Below are 22,151 nucleotides of genomic sequence, written 5' to 3'. Positions count from 1 at the left end.
ACTTTATTTGCACTTTATTACCCATGCGGCGGGAAACCCAGTTTCCCTCCCACCTGAGCAGTTGGAAATAGTCACAGCCCACCTGTATGAATCAACCTATGACCTTTTGTTACAATACGAAGCCGAATTCCTGTGTCCAATGAACAATGAGATTGTAGGGACCATTGAATTGTATTGTGTGTGGGGCATAAATAGCAGGCCGACCATATCCAACTTCACTCTCTTCAACGGTTCTCATTGCTGATAATCGGGAGCTGGATATCGAGGCGCATGCGATCGTTCCCCTTGTGCGTAAGTTCTCTCCGTAATCATATTGTCTTACTGTGAGCCATTTCTCTCTCTCCCTCTCTTCTCTTTCTCTCGTATTTTCCCTTGATTAGACTTAATTGTATTATATTGTATTTCCTGTGTAGTTATCTGGTTAGTTGGTTTATGTTATATTGTAGTGTATGCTTTGTACTGTGATTCTTTTTGCAAGTATAATAGTCATAATACACATAATAGGTTTCGGACCCTAAGCCCAGGTATCTGTGTATTCTTTTTAGTGTTAAATATTCCCTGAGCGTCGGTGACGCTCAAGCAGCTTTGTAGTTAATCAGGTTACACAAGGTTGCACTTACACTTTGTCTCTACACTAAGGTTTGCTGTGTATTTCATTGCTAAAGGTATAGATATAAAGGTTTAACGTTGTGAGCGTCTGCATCGCTGGTGATTTCCTCGTGGTCCCGAGCGCCGCTACGCTATAGCGAATCATTACGATAGTCAGCAGCCAATAGTCTGCCTGCCTGTGATCACTTGGCCGTGAGTGAACGTGACGCCTGAGCGTCTCGATCACGGCTAAGCGATCGATACGCAACTTGCGTACCCTTACGGTACTTCTTACGTAGACAGCGTACAGTGTTCTAAGACCTCATATAGAGTTATATACACGATAAATATTTAGCTTTATCAACCCAGTGCCAGATATTCCCCCACAGTGCCAGGTATATGCCCCCAGTGCCAGATATTCCCTCACAGTGCCACATATGCCCTCTCAGTGCCTGCTCCCCTCAGTGCCAGATATTCCCCCACAGTGCCAGGTATATGCCCCCAGTGCCAGATATTCCCCCACAGTGCCACATATGCCCCCTCAGTGCCAGCTCCCCTCAGTGCCAGATATTCCCCCACAGTGCCAGGTATATGCCCCCCTCAGTGCCAGATATTCCCCCACAGTGCCACATATGCCCCCTCAGTGCCTGCTCCCCCCAGTGCCAGATATTCCCCCACAGTGCCAGGTATATGCACCCAGTGCCAGATATTCCCCCACAGTGTCAGGTATATGCCCCCAGTGCCAGATATTCCCTCACAGTGCCACATATGCCCCCTCAGTGCCTGCTCCCCTCAGTGCCAGATATTCCCCCACAGTGCCAGGTATATGCCCCCAGTGCCAGATATTCCCCCACAGTGCCACATATGCCCCCTCAGTGCCAGCTCCCCTCAGTGCCAGATATTCCCCCACAGTGCCAGGTATATGCCCCCAGTGCCAGATATTCCCCCACAGTGCCACATATGCCCCCTCAGTGCCTGCTCCCCCAGTGCCAGATATTCCCCCACAGTGCCACATATGCCCTCCTCAGTGCCTGCTCCCCCCCCCCCCCCGCTCCTTTGGGTTGGAGGGACACGGAGGGCACAACGCGCGCCTCTCCCGTGTCCCTCCTGGCTCTCCAGCGGGTCTAATAAAGGAAGTGCCGGTTTGTGAGCCAATCAGAGCTCAGTCCCTCCAACACAGCAGCGGAGGGAAGGAGACCGCAGATTGACATGCGGACACACGTCCGCATGTCAATCTGTGCTAAGTCAGTGGCGCCTCCGCAGCCCCTCGCCCCCAAGCCAACACTAGGACTGCGGGGGCAATAGTTACGCCACTGCCTTTCATCCTCAGGAGTTTCCAGTATAGTGCCATTAATACTATATTTAGCTTTTGGGTTTTTGAGAACCAAGTGCATGATTTTGCATTTGTTGGTATTAGACTGTAATTGCGGTGCTCTTGAACATTCCTCTAGTCTACCTAGATCCTCACTTATTTGTTTTACCCTTCCTGGTGTGTCTACCCTGTTGCATACCCTTGTGTCATCTGCAAAAAGGCATACTTTGCCTTTAATGCCATTTGCAATGTCACCAATAAATATATTAAAAAGCACTGGTCCAAGTACAGATCCCTGGGGTACTCCACTGGTAACATTTCCCTCCTGTGAATGCACTCCATTTACTACAACTCTCTGTTTTCTATCCTGCAACCAAGATTTTACGTGCTCCCTCACAGCAAGGTCTGTACCACAAGCCTGACAGAAAGAATATGTGTACCAATATTTCTAAAGAACATTTTCGGAACAAATAAATTATATACCTGTTAGCCTGACTGCTGTTGTGGGTAAAGTATTTGAAGACATTCTGAGGGAAAGGATTCTAAAACATATTTTAGAAAATAGTTTTACAACGCAGTGCAGTACATTATGGTTTTTCTGAAACCGTTCAATGTTTTATAAAATCAAGATAAAAAATTCTGAATTTCTGTAGAGACCTGGATGTAGTATAAAAAACATGGAAGTATTAAATGAAACATATAGATTTAGTTTAGGTTAATAATTTGGAGCCTGCAGATGAGCACATGCTTCAGAAATTTGACTGTGGGCAGAACTGTGGCAGGGTTCACTCATCTAGATTAAGGGCAGTATCCTATAATCAGCTGTACTTTACCCTGATGTCTGCATTTTGTTCCTCCAATACCGGCACTTATCAGGGATTATGCTATGGGTCCCCGGCCATTTTGATCGCCCGAAATGGCATTGGGGCTAATTGGATACTACCCTGTGGCTTTGCTGGGTATGTAGGCTGTGCTTGGGTTTTCAGTTTGGAAGGTCTAATACACCAGGAGAATTGATGCTGTTTTCAAGGCAAAGGGTGGTCACACCAAATATTGATATGATTTAGATTCTCTTCTGTCCATTCTCTTTGCATTTTGTAAACTGATAAAAATGAACTATTAACACTTCTATTTTTGAAAGCATTCTTACTCTTACTTTTCCACACCTGCCTAAAACATTTGTACAGTACTGTACATATAAATAAAAAATCCCAAAAATATACGGTAGTTTAATATATTCAATAATATTATGATTTCAGTTAACAAAATTGTGTGAAAAGTCCTCCACCACTAAGGAAATGAGGAATACTAGTTTAGAAGGATGGCTAGAATAACTACCCTCACTTATTTCTTAAATCAGTAGCCTAGCACTCAAGTCTTTTTCGTTTCAGACATGCCCAGTTTAAGAACTCCATACTGTGGACTTTTGGATTCCACAGTATGCAGAGGTGTAGGATTGTTGCTGGAAGCTCGTTAATAGAGAAACCATCTGAAATTGTCATTAGGCTGTGGAAACTAGTTAAGACTACTTTAAACATGCTGTTTAGTAAAACAAATTGCCTCGCTTATGGTTTCATATATTAAGTCACCATTTAAGAAGAAAAATCATTCTAAACGGTCCTGGCATTATTATGAGATAACTAATTGTCTAGAAATTAAACACCCCTGAAGAAATTGCCATAAGACGAAACGCGTTGGATGGAAAAAAAAAAAATATTTTTTATATTTTATTGTATGAACAAAAATTGTACAAACATATAGTTTTCCAGTAAATTGTATGTTGTTGTTTTTTTTGTATCACAATGATTACAGAAATTTATATAGAAATATGTAATTTTACATTTTACTAAAAAAATGTGTTTTTAGTATTTGGGTGTATGTGTATTAAGGTACCATCAAAGTCACCTTGTGTTCATATCCTAAAACAGATTGGATTATCCATCAAATAAGAGCGCTCCGTAGATATATATATATATATATATATATATATATATATAGACTGTGTGTATATACATATATACATTGGCCAGTATTTACAAAAAATCCGAGTTTGGCCGATTTGTGTTTTTTTTTCTAAGTCCCAATCCGGGAATTCACTAAGCAGAAAACTCGGCAGTGTCTGGTCTATTCGTAATGGTTTGATTGGCAAAGTTCTGAAATACGAATGAATAGACCATTGGTCAAACGCGGCTGTTATTTCATACAATACGGGCATTCACTATTCATTCGTATTTGGGTGTTAGTCTCTGAGTGCTCAAGTGCGGGTCTATTTTTTTTCGATTCGTTCAAAAAAGCTGCAAAAAAATAGACCTGCTTTTTCCAGTCGAGTTTGGATAACTATGCACGGATCAGTGAGATCTGTGCATGGTTATCTATGGGAAAGGGTCTGTTTAGTGTAAAAACTGGAAAAAAATTGCGTGGGGTCCCCCCGCCTAAGCATAACCAGCCTCGGGCTCTTTGAGTCGGTCCTGGTTGAAAAAATATGGGGGAAAAAATGACAGGTGTTCCCCCATATTTAATCAACCAGCACCGGGCTCTGCGCCTGGTCCTGGTTCCAAAAATACGGGGAACAAAAAGCGTAGGGGTCCCCAGTATTTTTGAAACCAGCACCGGGCTCCACTAGCCAGGTACATAATGCCACAGCCGGGGGACACATTTATAGTGGTCCCTGCGGCCCTGGCATTACATACCCAACTAGTCACCCCTGGCCGGGGTACCCTGGAGGAGTGGGAACCCGTTAAATCAAGGGGTATCCCCCCTCCAGCCACCCAAGGGCCAGGGGTGAAGCCCGAGGCTGTCCCCCCCCCATCCAAGGGCGGCGGATGTGGGGCTGATAGCCTTTTGAAAAAATGTGAATATTGTTTTTAGTAGCAGTACTACAAGTCCCAGCAAGCCTCCCCCGCAAGCTGGTACTTGGAGAACCGCAAGTACCAGCATGCGGTGGAAAACCGGGCCCGCTGGTACCTGTAGTACTACTACTAAAAAAATACCCCCAAAAAAACAGGACACACACACCGTGAAAGTATAATTTTATTACATACATGCACACCTCCAAACATACATACTTACCTATGTTCACACGAGGCTCTGTCCTCTTGTCCCTGTAGAATCCTTGGGGTACCTGTGAAAAAAATTATACTCACATAATCCAGTGAAGATTGTGTCCAATGTATAATCCACGTACTTGGCAAAACAAAAAAACGGAAACCCGACCACGCACTGAAAGGGGTCCCATGTTTACACATGGGACCCCTTTCCCCGACTGCCAGGACCCCCCCTGACTTCTGTCAAAGAGGGTCCCTTCAGCCTATCAGGAAGCGCCATGTCGTGCCACTCTCCTGATTGGCTGTGTGCTCCTGTAGTGTCTGTGAGGCAGCACACGGCAGAGATACAATGTAGCGCCTATGCGCTCCATTGTAGCCAATGGTGGGAACTTTGCGGTCAGCGGTTGACCGAAAGTAACCTCACCGCTGACTGCAAAGTTCCCACCATTGGCTACAGTGGAGCGCATAGGCGCTAAATTGTATCTCTGCCGTGTGCTGCCTCACAGACACTACAGGAGCACACAGCCAATCAGGAGAGTGGCACGACGTGGCGCTCCCTGATTGGCTGAAGGGACCCTCTTTGACAGGAGTCAGTGGGGGTCCCGGCAGTCGGGGAAAGGGGTCCCATGTGTAAACATGGGACTCCTTTCAGTGCGTGGATCGGGTATGCGGTTTGTTTTTTTGCCAAGTACGTGGATTATTAAAAAAGGACACGACACACTGGATTTAGGTGAGTATAATTTTATTTTCAGGTACCCTGGAATCGACGTCAAGACGTGGGCCGAGTCGGCATCTGAACATAGGTAAGTATGTGTGTGTCGGAATGTATGTAATAAAGTTGTACTTTCAAGGTGTGTGTGTCCTGTTTTTATTTGGGTATTTTTTTTGCAGAAGAACTATAGGTACCAGCGGGCCCGTTTAACCCCCGCATGCTGGTACTTGTGGTACTCCAAGTACCAGCTTGCGGGGGAGGCTTGCAGGGACTTGTAGTTCTTGTGCAAAAAACAATATTCTTTTATTTTACACTTGGCTATCAGCCCCCCATCCGCAGCCCATGGATGGAGGGGACAGCCTCGGGCTTCACCCCTGGCCCTTGGGTGGCTGGGGGGGGGACCCCTTGATTTAAGGGGTTCCCACTCCTCTAGGGGACCCCGGACAGGGGTGACTAGTTAGTGATTTAATGCCAGGGCCACAGGGACCTATATGAAAGTGTCCCCCGGCTGTGGCATTATCTCTCTGACTAGTGGAACCCGGTGCTGGTTCAAAAAATACGGGGGGACCCCTACGCTTTTTGTCCCCCGTATTTTTTGCACCAGGACCAGGCGCAGAGCCCGGTGCTGGTTGATCAAATATGGGGGAACCCCTGTCAATTTTCCCCCCATATTTTTTCAACCAGGACTGGCTCAAAGAGCCAGAGGCTGGTTATGCTTAGGAGGGGGGACCCCACGCAATTTTTTTCAGATTTTTAAACACTTTAAAAACCTTTTTAAGGTACACAATGAAGCCCTGCACGGATCTCACAGATCCGGCCGGGATTCTTTGTGTTTTGTCAGGCAGTGTTTTACTCATCACTCCCGTAAAACACTGCCTGATATTACGAATCACATCGACATCAGAAAATACGAATTGTGAAAAGTCGGCAGCTTAGTGAATGACCGTATCAGGATTCAAAAAGTTGCAGTAAAATGCACCCGATACCATTCGAGTTCAAACACCCTTCAAAACGGCCAAAACACGAATCTTTGTAAATATACCCCCTTGTGTTTATATGTCATCCTTAGATTCAGTTGTGTGGTGAGTGTCAAGAATGCTTCTGTTTGTCAACATATTTTAGGATTGACAGTCACCAGCACTGGTTTTGACTATTACATTGATCAAAAATTATTTGAATTGGCCCTGGACCACCAATCCAAGTGCACTGAGGCACACCAGGGTGCCACGGCACACAGTTTGAGAACCACTGTTGTATGTGCTTTATATATATATATATATATATATATATATATACACGGTCGAGTCACATTTTTATGACCACCAGCTAATATATATAATGTGTGTATATACACGATCGAATCATATTATTATGACCACCAGCTAATAGCCAGAGTAAACGCCGTGTTCAGCACAGGCAGTAGCTAGATGGGCTGAACTGTTGTTTAGACACACGTCTGGTAGCTCCCAGGTTACGTTTGGCGGTGAGCTGCTCCACTGTAGCGTGTTGATTGGCCCTCACACAGCTTCGTAGCTGACGTTCACCTCTCACATCAATGGCACGTGGTGCTCCGCAGCTTCCACGTCAGTTATTCGCAATGCTACCATTTGTCCGGTCATGATACACCTTCACCACAGCAGCACGCGTACAGTTCACAAACTGCGCTGTTTCAGAAATACTGCCACCATTGGCCTGAAAGCCGATAATCATCCCTTTTGCAACTCAGATAAATCGCCCGATAGATAGATAGATAGATAGATAGATAGATAGATAGATAGATAGATAGATAGATAGATAGATGGGGATGCGTTCCATTTGCCAGCTATCGGGTTACTGACAAAGGAATCCCACCAGCTGACAATGCCGCTAGCCGGAATACCGGCAAAACAGGACTATTCCCACTCAGGGGTAACCACGACACCCATAGAGTAGGAATAGATCCTGTGCCGTGCACAGCGAGCCCGCAAGGGGACTCTTTGCGCTCGCCCCGCTGCCGGTTTCTGGCAGGTGGAATGCCGCTGTCGGGATATGGACAGCCAGCATCCTGCCCGCCGGTAAATCATACTGAATCCAGATGAGATTTTCAAGAAAATTGTTACTATCGCCACATAATGATAAATATACCCCAAAGTTAATAAATATACCCTTCTTGTGATTTGTGTACAATTTAATATTGTGTTTCTTTTCCTTTTGTGTTTCCCTAAACATCCAGTAAAACTTATAAATATTAATTATAAATATTGATTACAATAAAGGTGCATACACACGATGTGATTCTGCCTAAAGACCAATTTTGACTATGCAATTTCCATTGAACTCCCCGGAGCCCAAATCCACCAATCTTGGGGGTGATTCAGGCCTGATGTGCTAAATTTAGCGCAGCTACGATCATCCACACTGACATGCGGGGGGACGCCTAGCACAGGGCTAGTCCGCCCCGCATGTCAGGCCCGACCCTCCCTCGCACAGGTGCAAAAGCATCGCACAGCGGTGATGCTTTTGTACTTGAAGAGTAGCTCCCTACCAGCACAGCTCCTGCGTGCTAGCAGGGAGTTACTCGTCGTTGTGATGGTCACAGCAGCTGTGGTGTCACGCAGCTGCTGCGGCCCGCCCCTAGCATGGTCCGGCCATGCTTGCATTTGCTGGATCGCATCCACAAAACGCCAGCCAATGACTTCTGTGGTCTGTAATAGAATGAGCAAGGGATGGACATCAGAAGAGCAGTATCGATCGAGTGGTTCCTGTATTCTGCTATCGCTTAAATCCCATTGATGGTGTGTAATCATCGTTCGGAAATCATTTGATGGTTAGAACCAATGTTGGTTGTGCATGCACAGCGACCCTTGGCTACTGAGTGTAGCTTTATTGCCAGTAAATAGCAGTGCAGAACCTATATGTCACTGTCAGAACGTCACCATCAGATCTTCGTTAGTGAAAGACGGACAATATCCAATGCCGTCATTGAATGTAATATCTATCTCCATTGATAGTTCTTAAACATTATACACGATGGCCATCACTGGAATGAAGAGGTTTTCTAGTAATGCTTTATTAAACTTTCCATCCTAAGATAGCTGCAGTGTAATGTTGAGCAATACATTTTATCTCCATGCTTCATGTTACTGAGCGTTAATATCTAATATACTGTGTACGCCTTGCCATTATTTTTCAAGACAAATATTGAGGATAAACGTATGTCAGTAACAGTCAGAATTCAAACCAGATATGTTATGGACAGGGGGCTGAACTCTCATAACTGTAGGGAATGCTGGTGCTATGGGGATTTTGGGGGGTCCCCACAGATTCTATAAAGAGTAAGTTACCCTCCTGCATCCTCACACTTTTTACAGAAATGGTTATGGATGGAGGTGCAATGACGTGAATTTCAGGCAGGGCCCCAACCCTTCTTTAGGATCCTTTGATTCATGGCCGTGTGCCGCAGGGGGTGGTGAGAAGGTAACTAATGACTCAAAGTACTAAGCCCAAACCCCACAGTGATCACATCCATCTCACCTCCAGGACTTGTCAAGGATGGGAAAGATTAGAAGCAGGCAAGTATTTGCTATGGATGGGCCTGGAGAAACTCCAATGTTGGGTCATCCTTCATGTTTGAGGCACCTAGGCTCCTGCTCCTCGCCTGACACCCCCTGGGCTGTTTTCTGACTGCCTGTGCAGTGGGAACATGGTCTGAATTGCGGATTGTTAGAAGAGCCTTTTCTCTGTCACTAAGTGGGGAATTCAACTCAATATAATGGGCATGATATGGTACATTACACTCACCAGCAACGCAAGTTTTTCCCCGCACCCCATAGAGGTACAAGGGAAAACTTGTGATGTTGGCACTACTATATATAGCTGGTATGTGCACATCTGGGTATTATGGCGATGCCCAACCGCATATTGTGCCAAATTAAATCGACCCCTAATTGTATGTAATATTTTTTCCCTGATACAATGGGATGCTGTTAAAATACTGTCAGCCGGAATCCTGACAGTCAGGAGACTGGCACCGGGATTCCAACGGACAGAATACCATACAGGGATTAGGCACTAGTGAGGGTGTTACGCTGTGGGGGGAGATGGAGGATAGGATTAGGCTGCAGGTGGGGGGCGGTTAGGGTTAGGCTATGGGAGGGGTGGGTTAGAGGGAGAAAATACTTACCGGAATGTGTCGGGATCCTGGCCGTCGGGATTCTGCAGTCAGTCTCCTGACTATCGGAATCCTGACTGCCAGTATTTCGTACCCAACCCAAGACAATAAGTATAATTTGTTTGGTTATTTAATACAAATAAGTAACTCCATTTGTAGTCACAATTGTAATTTCCACAGAATAGACACAGAAATGATATTCAGTACAACACTTTAAAATGCCTTGATATAATATAGGTCCCTGATGCAATAGTGTTCCGGAAATTATTATACATAAATTCAATTATTATTCATAAATATACAGCTTACTTTTAGGGACATAACACAGCAAACAGATTTTAATTGCTTCCATTTTCTTTCTTGTATCATTTTTGTTTTTAATATTTTGCTTTATGTACACGATTCTCATGTAAATGTTAAATATGATAGACAAAGATTTAGATTTGTACTGATATTAGTTGAGTTCATCGATCACAACACTGCCTGAACTCTTTTGGTTCTTCTAGTTGCCAGTCTTTCTACTTGTGTAAGTATATTTATAGCCAGGGATGATTTGTCTTAATAGAACATGTAATCGTGCTTTTTCTTGTGTATACATGAGTGCGCGCTCCCGCGGGTCGCATTTCACATCTTCCGGTCAGCCGTGCTGCACAGCCTACCTGCAGCTATTGCTTGCCAACCAGTGCAGTGTAATGAAGGACAGAACAAGATGTTGTTCATTACATCGGCTAGTGTATACGGCTAATCTCCGCTGGTCCGAGCCGAAGGAAATTCTCATGTGTACCCAGCCTTAAGGGCCATATACACGGGAGAGATGTGTGCTGAGCGAACCTCTCAGCACACATCTCTCCCACCGCTCAGCACAGCGCAATGTGTGCTGAGCGATGCGGGAGAGGACGGGGGGGGGGGGCAATCTAGCACCAGCGATGCGTGGGGCCGCGCATCGCTATCGCTGTGGGGGGTACACACGAGTGATCTGTGCTTAAAATCTAGATTTAGATTTTAAGCATGGATCTCTCCATGAGTACCCCACTTCTTTACAGGTGGGAGCAATCGCATGCCGCCTGGATGTGCTTATACCTCAGCAGTGCTGCAAATGTGGACAATGTCTCCCTCAACAGCTGACCTGGGCCTCCATTGGACCTTTCCAACCAGCCCAGGCTTGAGGGAGTAGTACCCGATTCCCCTCTTGGCAGACCATGTTTATTGCTGTAACATATTTCTTGCATTAATAACAAACTTTAGCTAAAGCATATCAGTTGTAAATCAATGGGGGTCATTCCGAGTTGTTCGCTCTGTATTTTTTTCTCGCAACGGAGCGATTAGTCGCTATTCGCTAATGCGCATGCGCAATGTCCGCAGTGCGACTGCGCCAAGTAAATTTGCTATGCAGTTAGGTATTTTACTCACGGCATTACGAGGCTTTTTCTTCGTTCTGGTGATCGTAATGTGATTGACAGGATGTGGGTGTTTCTGGGCGGAAACAGGCCGTTTTATGGGTGTGTGCGAAAAAACGCTACCGTTTCTGGGAAAAACGCGGGAGTGGCTGGAGAAACGGAGGAGTGTCTGGGCGAACGCTGGGTGTGTTTGTGACGTCAAACCAGGAACGACAAGCACTGAACTGATCGCAGATGCCGAGTAAGTGTGGAGCTACTCAGAAACTGCTAAGAGGTGTTTATTCGCTATTTTGCTAATCTTTCGTTCGCAATTTTGATAAGCTAAGATTCACTCCCAGTAGGTGGCGGCTTAGCGTGTGCAAAGCTGCTAAAAGCAGCTTGCGAGCGAACAACTCGGAATGACCCCCATTGTTCTCCCGAGTCTTAAGGTGCATACGCACGGTGAGATTTTGACTATCTTCGATTTTGACGTTGCGGTTTCCCCTGAACTCCCCGAAGCCCTGAATTACCGATATTGACTATCTTTACTTGAGATTTTGACTATGTGAGCTTTTAACTAAAGGGGGTACACATGGAGCGATGTTCAGCTCATTTCTAAGCAATCTGACTAGATTGCTTAGAAATTAGCTGAACATCGCTTCGTGTGTAGGGGTGCCGGCGACAGCGATGCACGGTCACGGGTGTGTTCAAACTGAAATCTAAATTGCATTGTAAAAATAAAGCAGCCAATATTTACCCTGCACAGAAACAATATAACCCACCCAAATCTAACTCTCTGCACATGTTATATCTGCCCCCCCCCCCCCCCCCCCTGCAGTGCACATGGTGTTTCAAATTGTTTTGCTGATTTGCTGCTACAATCAGGTATGAATTAGGCCCATAGTCAAGATCGACTTGCCTGCAGTGTCTATCTTTTCTTGGGATACCAACGACCCCACAGGAGTGTGCATTGGTATCGCAAGCTGTGTACACACGGTGTGATTTGCACTAACTTGCCTTACGATTTTGACTATATATAGTCAAAATCGTAAGGTTATATCGCACCGTGTGTATGCACCTTTACTGTCTCAGGCTGAGCAGGCAATTCTCTTTTCCGGTACACGCGTTGGAACTTTCAGAAAATGGCTGCACACAGGCGGGAAGAGCTCTTCTGCGGATAACAATTTCCAAAATGGATGGGTCCAATCCATTGTAACTAAATTATTACTGGCCACCTAACCCATATTGTAGGTCACTTCTATGATACCACTGTTTAGGCCGTAAAATGTTCAACCTGAAAAATACAGCTGCGTCTTCATGTATACTTCTTGGCCCTCATTCCGAGTTGTTCGCTCGCAAGCTGCTTTTAGCAGCATTGCACACGCTAAGCCGCCGCCTACTGGGAGTGAATCTTAGCATAGTAAAATTGCGAACAAAAGATTCTCAAAATTGCGAATAGACACTTCTTAGCAGTTTCTGAGTAGCTCCAGACTTACTCTGCCAGTGCGATCAGTTCACTGCTTGTCGTTCCTGGTTTGACGTCACAAACACACCCAGCGTTCCTCCAGACACTCCTCCGTTTCTTCAGCCACTCCCGCGTTTTTCCCAGAAACGGTAGCGTTTTTCTGCACACACCCATAAAACGGCCTGTTTCCGCCCAGAAACACCCACTTCCTGTCAATCACATTACGATCACCAGAACGAAGAAAAAAACTCGTAATGCCGTGAGTAATATTCCTAACTGCATGGCAAATTTACTTGGCACAGTCGCAGTGCAAACATTGCGCATGCGCAATAAGCGGAAAATCGCTGCGATGCGAAAAAAAATAACGAGCGAACAACTCAGAATGACCACCTTTATTTCAAATCAATAATATGTTAATTAAATAACCAGTAATGTGCATTTAGAATTTCTAATCAGAAAATGAGGCCAGGATAGTGGGGAGTGCCAGTAACCACCAGTAATCATTAGCTGCAGGTGACTTACCCATATTTCTCTCTCTCTTTTCCTACAGATGCTGTGTTCAGCAGCGGGCATGTCACCGATTATTTATTTGTTGGAAATATTGTTTACACTGTAAGTACCTCTATGGGAAAATATATTTTCTTAGTGTTATTACATTTCTTTCACTGTAATTGCTGAATGTTCATGCGGTTTTGTTTCTGTTCTATGTTTACAGTATGTTGTGGTGACGGTCTGTTTAAAAGCTGGCTTAGAAACCACAGCATGGACCAAGGTAAGTACAATTCAATATGACATGACATGCTTACCTACCTATGCATAACACTTGGGAAAAATGGGCGTGACCTTATCATGTATAAAATATGTATAAAATCTAAGAGAGGTTTGGCTATGTTAGGAGTGTAGCCTAATATTTCCTTATTTTCTAGTTGGGAATAATGTAAGGTATGTATTATGTAAAGGTCCATAATATTACATTGGTTGTTGACAAAACAGGTAATGGAATAAACTGTCTATAGTTTCCAAATAAATAATATGCACACTCTCTGCAGTCAGCCATTTTGTGGGCTGAACCAAAGTTTGTGAGGCTGTACTTATTGGCCCTCATTCCGAGTTGTTCGCTCGGAGATTTTCATCGCATCGCAGTGAGAATTCTCTTAGTGCGCATGCGCAATGTTCGCACTGCGACTGCGCCAAGTAACTTTACTATGATGAAAGTAAGTTTACTCACGGCATTTTCATCGCTCCGACGTTCGCATTGTGATTGACAGGAAATGGGTGTTACTGGGCGGATGCACGGCGTTTTAGGGGCGTGTGGCTGGAAACGCTACCGTTTCCGGAAAAAACGCAGGAGTGGCCGGAGAAACGGTGGGAGTGCCTGGGCGAACGCTAGGTGTGTTTATGACGTCAGCCAGGAACGAAAAGCACTGAACTGATCGCACAGGCAGAGTAAGTCTGAAGCTACTCAGAAACTGCTAACTCGTTTGTAATCGCAATATTGCGCGTACGTCGGTCGCAATTTTAAGAAGCTAAGATTCACTCCCAGTAGGCGGCGGCTTAGCGTGTGTAACTCTGCTACATTCGCCTTGCGAGCGAACAACTCGGAATGAGGGCCATTAATTGCTTAGGCTCTAGTGACATCACTGAGGCATAAGCTGTGCCTGAGGTTGATGGCTAAGGTTTGCATAATAATTTTACCTCATAAAAAATTTTTTTTTATTGTCCTGAAGGAGATATCCAAGTGAGAGGTGAGGGGTAATGACGCCGTAAATTGCGTTATAAGTCCCCGAATCACCCACTTCATGTGCGCGTCTTAATATTCCGGGAGAGTAGGCAAATATTCTTCCCATCTTAGTTTCTGTTCCCCTTCCTGACTCATCTTTCCACATCTATTCTTTTGCATTTCATTGATAAGAAGGCTGCAGTGACTGTAGAGGTGGCATACAATAGCAGTAGAGTCATTTGTGGATCCTACAGCACACAATTAAAATCCACACTTGTTGCTGTGTATACGTGCATTTTAATCCGTATTGTGCCAAGACGTGTATATTGTTGATAATAATCTGTCTTTTGTCTTGCAGTTCAGTCACCTTGCTGTCTGGGGAAGCATGTTGATGTGGCTGGTGTTCTTTGGTGCTTATTCTTCTATATGGCCTATCATACCTCTTGCACCCGATATGCTCGGACAGGTCTGTTATACAACACTTGTTTTTTTATAAGAAAGATACAGTAGGAGCATGTGTTTGTAAGGTTATACACTTTTCTTTATGTAAGAAGTACAAAACTGGCATATGTATATTAGCACCTGAGTATTAATAGACAGTGTGTGTTGCACTCTTATAGGTTCCATTGGACCCACAGTAATGACATGTAGAGGTATATTTATTCATATTCTGTATTTTACAAATCGGAGATTTACTAAAAACAAAAATTGTCCAAAAAAAAAAATCAACTCTCTGTCGAAACGGAACATTGGGAAAACATCATTGTTTACTCGTGGGGCTCAAATCAGAAATTTACTAACAGTCGGTTTGTACAACACAAAATCGATCAAACTATAGACTAATACATTTTTTACTCCTAAAACACATTCTGTTGCCTGAACTATTAGTATGATGCTCTAACAGTAGAGATGAATTGCTCATGCCTATGCTTCACCCCGCCCGGAGTCAGGAACAACAAATTCCGCGACAAGTGCCATTTTTTTGTATCTGTCTTTCGCACAATTCAGACCTGATCATAGGTGTTCTAAATTTAGCACAGCTACGATCAGTCACACAGACATGTGCGGGGACGCCCAACACAGGGCTATCCCTCCCCGCATGTCAGGCCCTATCTCCCCACGCACAAGTACAAAAGCATCGCACAGCGGCGATGCTTTTGTACTTGATGAGTAGCTCCCCACCAGCGCAGCTCCTGTGTGCTGGCAGGGAGCTACTCGTCGCTGTGGGGGGGTCCTTCCGGGCATGCCTGCGTTGAGCAGACCGCACCCCTAAAACAGCAGGCAAACGCCGCCGGCCCGCCCCCTCTCAGCAAACGCCTCTGGCTGTCAACCAGACAGAGGAGATCGCAGGGCTGAGACGGCCGTCGGCTGTCTGCCATGTGCGGCGCATGCGCAGTTCAGACCTGATCGGCTGCTGTGCGAAAACACACAGCACCGATCAGGTCTGAATTAGAGGGCAAATTTCACCACAAAAAAAATTGAATTTCCCTATGAAAACATTGGCCAAAAATTGCAACAAAGCTTTCTTTTTTTCACGGTAAAATTTACTGCGTTCAATTGATTCCCCCCTTTAGATGTAGAAAGGGCGTGTCCAAACTCAAATCTGCATTGCAGCGTAAAATTAAAGCTGTCCAGCATTTGTGGGCTATATGCAGAAGTAACCAGTACTTACTCTGCGTTGCTATTTTTTCCTTTACTCCTACTATACATCAGAAGCAGGCCCATAGAGAAGTCATTTGATAGTGTCAGTAGTAAATGCTAAACTGTTATTAATAAACGCAAAGTCAAATTTACCATGTCAAATGCTATTAAATACAGACACAAATCTATATAATAATCCACTGAAGCATGTCCTGAGATGAATATGCGCAGTGGGAGCACCCCCTCTCCTCTCCCTTCTCACGAGTGGGGCAGACCAGGAGACGGGCGGCACAGGTAAGCAGGGCTGGGGTGATCCGGCATATACCGGGGTTTATGTTACTAGAACAAGCTAAAAGTCAAACTTGAATTAAATTAAAAACACACATCTGTTGTTATTCCCATTAATAGTCAATTGGAAATATTCATAACTGATGTGGTCAGGTGCAAGCTGTGGTTTGTTCGCGGGACCGTGTGCAGCATGCGATCCTAATGAGAAAAGGTCTGTATAGATTATAGTAATATACAGCTCCAAGCTGCGTTGTCGCTATGAAGAAAATGAGCAAGGTGCCATGTAATACCTCTTTTAGACCAAATAGCACGGGTCGCAGCCGGGAGTATAACACGGGTGCTACCCGGCTGCGACCCGCGTCTGGCCCCTTTCACACCGCATTTGCCAACATGGCATTTTGCCAGGTTGGTGACGTCACCAATGACGTGGCTGGGGAAGTGCTTGGAGATGAAATGATCTCCAAGCACCGCCCGTACATTCACTGATGTGACCCGGCTCCCGTTTACATTGCACAATTTGCCGGGTTAAACCAAGTGTTCAACCCTGCAAACTACCCGAGGTGGAATACCGGGTCACTCAACCCGAATTATTCCAACTCGCCCCTTTTACACCAACCAGCAACACGGGTTATGCACGTTCATGTGCAATAACCCGTGTTATATGCTGGTGATGTGAAAGGGGTATAAGTGAGTTTGTCCAGTAGTGGACAGTGCCTTTATTTCAGTACTAGAACTTACAGCGTCTTCCATAAAATAGTTATATTATTCCTCTAACCCGGGCAGGTCTGACAGCTTTGCTTATTTTACACATTGTCTTCTAAAGTTTTCTTTACGTGCACTGAAAAGATCAAAGTATTCTAGCTGACAGGTGTTCCCAGATGAAACCTGAGACTATATGAGAACACAAACTTACTGGGATTCATTTCTGTATGACTAAAGGCACTGCAAATGTCAGCCCTGAGAACGCTAGTCCCGATCTAGCTAAATAAGTACGCATTAGTAACTCACTGTTCTGCAATGTGTAACGACTCTACAGTGACTGTGAAAATTAGTTAATAGTCATATTAACAGCATCATAAAATAAGTCTACTTAATGTTCAAAGATACATAACATACATATATCATTGTATTACGTATATCATTCTATTTCCAGGCTAGTGATCTGTCTCACAGCTGAGAACCATGTTTACTAGTCCCCAGGAAACTCCCAAAGCAGCAGAGATGTCTTGCACATCTACCTTAGAGATAATTCATTGCCTGGTAACAGTGATGGCAGACACTTTACATTCTGAATTCAGCTTATCATTCACATAGGTCTATTTATATAGAAATATATGAAACAGTTTGAAAAATGAACTTTTCCAGAAAGTGACAGTGTGGCAGGAAACTGCAAATGTATCTCATGTAAACGGCACTGGCAGGTCATGTAAATGGCTGCAGAAAGGCTGTCATCTACTAGAGGCTCGCATTATATAGCCTGTGTGACTGCTTGTAACTAAGGGCCTGATTCCAAGGTGGACGAAAATGGTATCAGTGCTGCCTCGTTGGCCACAGTGCTGCAGGGTTATGGAAATGCTGAAGGTGGCATCTTGTGTTATGAGACACTCACCTCCAGCTTCTCTGATTCGCTGCCTTTGGACATCTGAACAACCCATAGGTTGCTCACAGTGGATCTGGGAGGGGGTGAGGGAGCGGCAACTCTTTGCCTGGGCCTATTGGAGGGGCCCAGCTCCCACTGTCCCCCCCCCCTCCCCCCCTTTGCAGACAGCCGCACTGCGGGAAGGCAGAGAGTGTGCTGACTGCTGCTGCAGCAGCTTCTCTCTACAACCCAGCACATGCTGCTGTGTGCTAGGCTGGGAAAAGATCGCACCAACTCGCCGCCCGCTGGATCAGACACCAGCGCGCCCCCTACCCCAGTGTGGCGCGCACCGCTGCACTTAACATTTTACCTTTAATATTCTCTAAGGAGAGAGTCTGGACACACCTCCCCTGCTTTTACCACACCCCCTCTATGTACCAGGGCCCGGCAAAGCTTTCGGCGCCCCTGGTTACTCAGAATTTCCACCACATGTAAGCTGCCAAAGCCAAGTCAATCTGCATCGGAAGACGCTGACTCCGGCACGTTTCTAAATCTTCAGAATCACGTCTGCGTTTTAGAAGCTCCTCCCTGTAGCTGCTCCCCACCCCCACACACACTGTGACTGGAACCATGTGCCTTACAGAAGAACAAAATTACTGAAATAGGAGTGGAGAGGGTTAAACATCCATAGGCTGGGGATGTCCTTGTGGGAGACAGGTGACTAGCCATCCAATAGGGCTGGGAGTTGGTAGAAGCTAGCTGCTTGATATGGGGTGAGAAGAGGAGGAGCTTCCTCTTTTTCCTTTTCTTCCCACCTTCCTTCCCCTTTTTTGGGGTAGTTGGGGGTGGATCGTTGCATTAGCTGATTGGCGGGAAAGAACGTCAGGTTACCTGTTTTTAGGTCATAGCTAGATGTTTAATGGTTATTTCTCTGACGTCCTAAGTGGATGCTGGGGACTCCGTAAGGACCATGGGGAATAGCGGCTCCGCAGGAGACAGGGCACAAAAGTAAAAGCTTTAGGATCAGGTGGTGTGCACTGGCTCCTCCCCCTATGACCCTCCTCCAAGCCTCAGTTAGGTTTTTGTGCCCGGCCGAGAAGGGTGCAATCTAGGTGGCTCTCCTAAAGAGCTGCTTAGAGTAAAAGTTTTGTTAGGTTTTTTATTTTCAGTGAGTACTGCTGGCAACAGGCTCACTGCAACGAGGGACTTAGGGGAGAAGAAGTGAACTCACCTGCGTGCAGGATGGATTGGCTTCTTAGGCTACTGGACACTAGCTCCAGAGGAACGATCACAGGTACAGCCTGGATGGGTCACCGGAGCCGTGCCGCCGACCCCCTTGCAGATGCTGAAGAGAGAAGAGGTCCAGAAATCGGCGGCTGAAGACTTCCCAGTCTTCTTAAGGTAGCGCACAGCACGGCAGCTGTGCGCCATTGCTCTCAGCACACTTCACACCAACGGTCACTGAGGGTGCAGGGCGCTGGGGGGGGCGCCCTGGGCAGCAATGAAAGTACCTATGCTGGCTAAAAATACATCACATATAGCCTCTGGGGCTATATGGATGTATTTAACCCCTGCCAGGTTGTCAGAAAAACGGGAGAAGAAGCCAGCCGAAAAGGGGGCGGGGCCTATTCTCCTCAGCACACAGCGCCATTTTCCTACACAGCTCCGCTGCTAGGAAGGCTCTGTGGCCGGAGAGCCCCAGCCACGAGGCAAATGGCCGCCGCAGCACTGAAGGGGTTAATCCCTAGTGCCCGGCGCCATTTGTTAAGGACAAAGGGGCGCTTGGCGCCAAATTTGAATTGTGGTGGGCGCTAGGCGCCGTGTTTATAACAATGTATGAAAATGTATTTTTAAACTGTGCCGTGGTCCCGGACCCCTCCGGAGACCACGGCAGTGAGGACAGACCCCGGCGCGCTCAGCAGAGTGTGCGCGCCGGGGGAGAGGGCAGCCGCTGACCGCCGACGTCCGGGAGCTCCGCTCCCGGCAGCGGTCGGTGCACCCCCGGGCGCACTGGAGTGTGCGCGCCGGGGGAGACGAGGACTGCTGCATGCGGGAGATCAGCTCCCGCTGCAGCCTTCAGATGGGCACCGCCGGAGTCCGGGAGCTCCGCTCCCGGCAGCGGTGAGCACAGCCCCCCGGCACACTGAGCTGTGTGTGCGCCGGGGGGGGAGAAGGGTGAGCCGCTGCGGCTGGGAGCTCAGCTCCCGCTGCAGCGCGCTCTGGGTCTGCCTGTGCTGGGGACGGGAGCTCCGCTCCCGGCGCCTCAGCACACTGGAGGCGGCCAGCCGCGGCAGCCGGGACGAACGTCCCGGGCTGCCGGGCAGCAAGGGGGGTGCGCTGCAGCCCGGCTCCCCGCCGGACGCTGCAGCGAGGCCACAAATCAGCACCGCTGATGGGGGACCGGGCTAGCCGGCTCCCTAGCGGCATGGGCACATTAGGCGGGCCAGCAGGATGGTGAGCGCTGGGGTCCGGGAGCTACGCTCCCGGCGCCTCAGCGCTGAAACAAGCCAGGGTCACGGCGGCCGGGACAAGTGTCCCGGTCCGCCGGGCTTAGGTACAGGGGGGTGCGCCGCTGCGTGCGGCGAGGCCACTGATTAGTGCCACCCTGGGGGGACAGGGAGAGCCAGCTCCCTGGAACCCCAGAGGCAGAAAAGCAGGCTGGAGGATGGGGGAAGCCAGCCCCATACCTCCAGCACACAGAGAGCCCTCGCAGCCAGGCTGCAGGGCTAGGGAAGGCACTGCAGTGCCTGAGTATGTAGAGCCTGTGCAGGGCACAGGCTCAGTGTATATTTAACAAAGGGAAATGTACAGTGTGATTTAAAAATGTAATGTATTTAAAGATAAAATGCACTTACTTGATTGTGTGTCCCAGGAGGGGGGAATCCATAGCTGTGCAGGCTGATGGATTCTCCCAGACCTTTTCCCTAAAAACGGAATGCATTCCCATCCAGCCTCACAGTTCCAATGGGGACAGGGAGAAAGAGAAGCAGCTTAGCTATAAAACAAGCTGAGTGGTTTCTTGGAGCTCCATGGAGATCAGCCGTAGTGGACCAGAGACCTGGACCGGGGAGCCAGGCTGCCCAGCTCTGGAGCCCAAATCCAGGCTGCAGGCAGTGAGAAGGGGTCCCGGGCAGGTTTCTGGAAGTCAGTTTAGGAGGGAAAACTTCCCCCCCAGCCAGACTGAACGGCACCGTGGGAGTAGCCTGCTCTCCCAGATGGGAGAGACAAAGGAGACCGGCCACTCCCCACTGTCCATTGGGGACAATGTTAGGTGTGCATGAGTCCAGAGCATGCACAGCTCATGGGTAAACATTGATTGGTTGTACACCACAGGGCGGGCTTACCCCCTGTGGTAGAGGGTCTTGGAGAGGGATAAAAGGAGGGCAGTTGGCCCATAGGATTGTGTATTGTAACATCTTCTTCTGCTGAAAAGATCTTGATTGTATGCCGTTGCCCCTAGCAATAGGGAGGAGCCTTTTTAAAGGTTATTTGAGCAATAAACACCTTTGCCTCAAGAAGACTGCTTCATCTTGTGACCAACAGGGTTAGGCCAAACCTAGCCCCGTCCTCCGGCTGTCCAGGGAAGCACCTGACGTCTCCAAGCTCCGCCTTCCGCCAGCTACCGGTAGAGGCCTAGCAAGTGGCTAGAGGGGATTCGTCAACACCACACAGCTGTGGTAAGGCAGTGCGTCGGCACATACAGAGCAGAACCGTGGTTCCAAACGCCACGGCAGGTTAGGAGTTTGGTGGTGGCAGCAAGAACCCGCCCACAGCGCAGTGGGTGGAGTCAGTAACAGGCGGTTACTGACGGTAAGCGGGAATCCCCTATGTGGTCAGGCCTCGTGCGGCTGACCTTCCATTCTGTGCGCAGTCAACGGGACGCGGCAAGCGGCGAGTGCTTCCGTACGGTACCGTCCTGTCACAGAAATTGGTGGCATAGTGGTGGGATAATCCCAGGCGGCTTTTCATCACCTGATTGGAGAAGCCGAGTTACTCAGGAGAGGAGTAACTGCAGCGCAGGAGAACGCACAAGATGGCGGAATTCAGCGGAATGTCCAAGGAGGATCTGGAGATCGTATGCCAGGGGAAGGGTGTGGATATCCCTTCCAACGCGTCCAGAAGCGTCATGAAGGCGGCGCTCAGGAGCGTGGAGGAGTCTCATCGGGCGGAGGTGGAAAGCACTGACGGCGTCAGCATCGCAGAGGACGGCCCAACAGTGGACCTTCGTAAGGAACCGGTGAGAACCACAAGCCCCGCCCCCTTTCACAGCAGCCAT

The 22,151-nt window shown here is 47.3% G+C and overlaps 1 protein-coding gene across 1 annotated transcript in view; it reads left to right on the top strand.

The window, feature by feature from the left end:
* ATP8A2 (ATPase phospholipid transporting 8A2) overlaps positions 1–22,151 on the top strand; it is a 1,320,460-nt gene that overhangs the window by 1,004,217 nt on the left and 294,092 nt on the right. Inside the window, exons 31-33 of the mRNA XM_063951698.1 lie at positions 13,198–13,259; positions 13,363–13,419; positions 14,726–14,833. Of these exons, the coding sequence (XP_063807768.1) occupies positions 13,198–13,259; positions 13,363–13,419; positions 14,726–14,833 (227 nt within the window). The remainder of the gene's footprint in view (positions 1–13,197; positions 13,260–13,362; positions 13,420–14,725; positions 14,834–22,151) is intronic.

This window comes from Pseudophryne corroboree, chromosome 2, assembly GCF_028390025.1.
Source record: "Pseudophryne corroboree isolate aPseCor3 chromosome 2, aPseCor3.hap2, whole genome shotgun sequence".
NCBI lineage: Eukaryota > Metazoa > Chordata > Amphibia > Anura > Myobatrachidae > Pseudophryne > Pseudophryne corroboree.
Note: the sequence above shows the minus strand (reverse complement) of the source record. Positions and strands in the feature narration are given on the sequence as shown.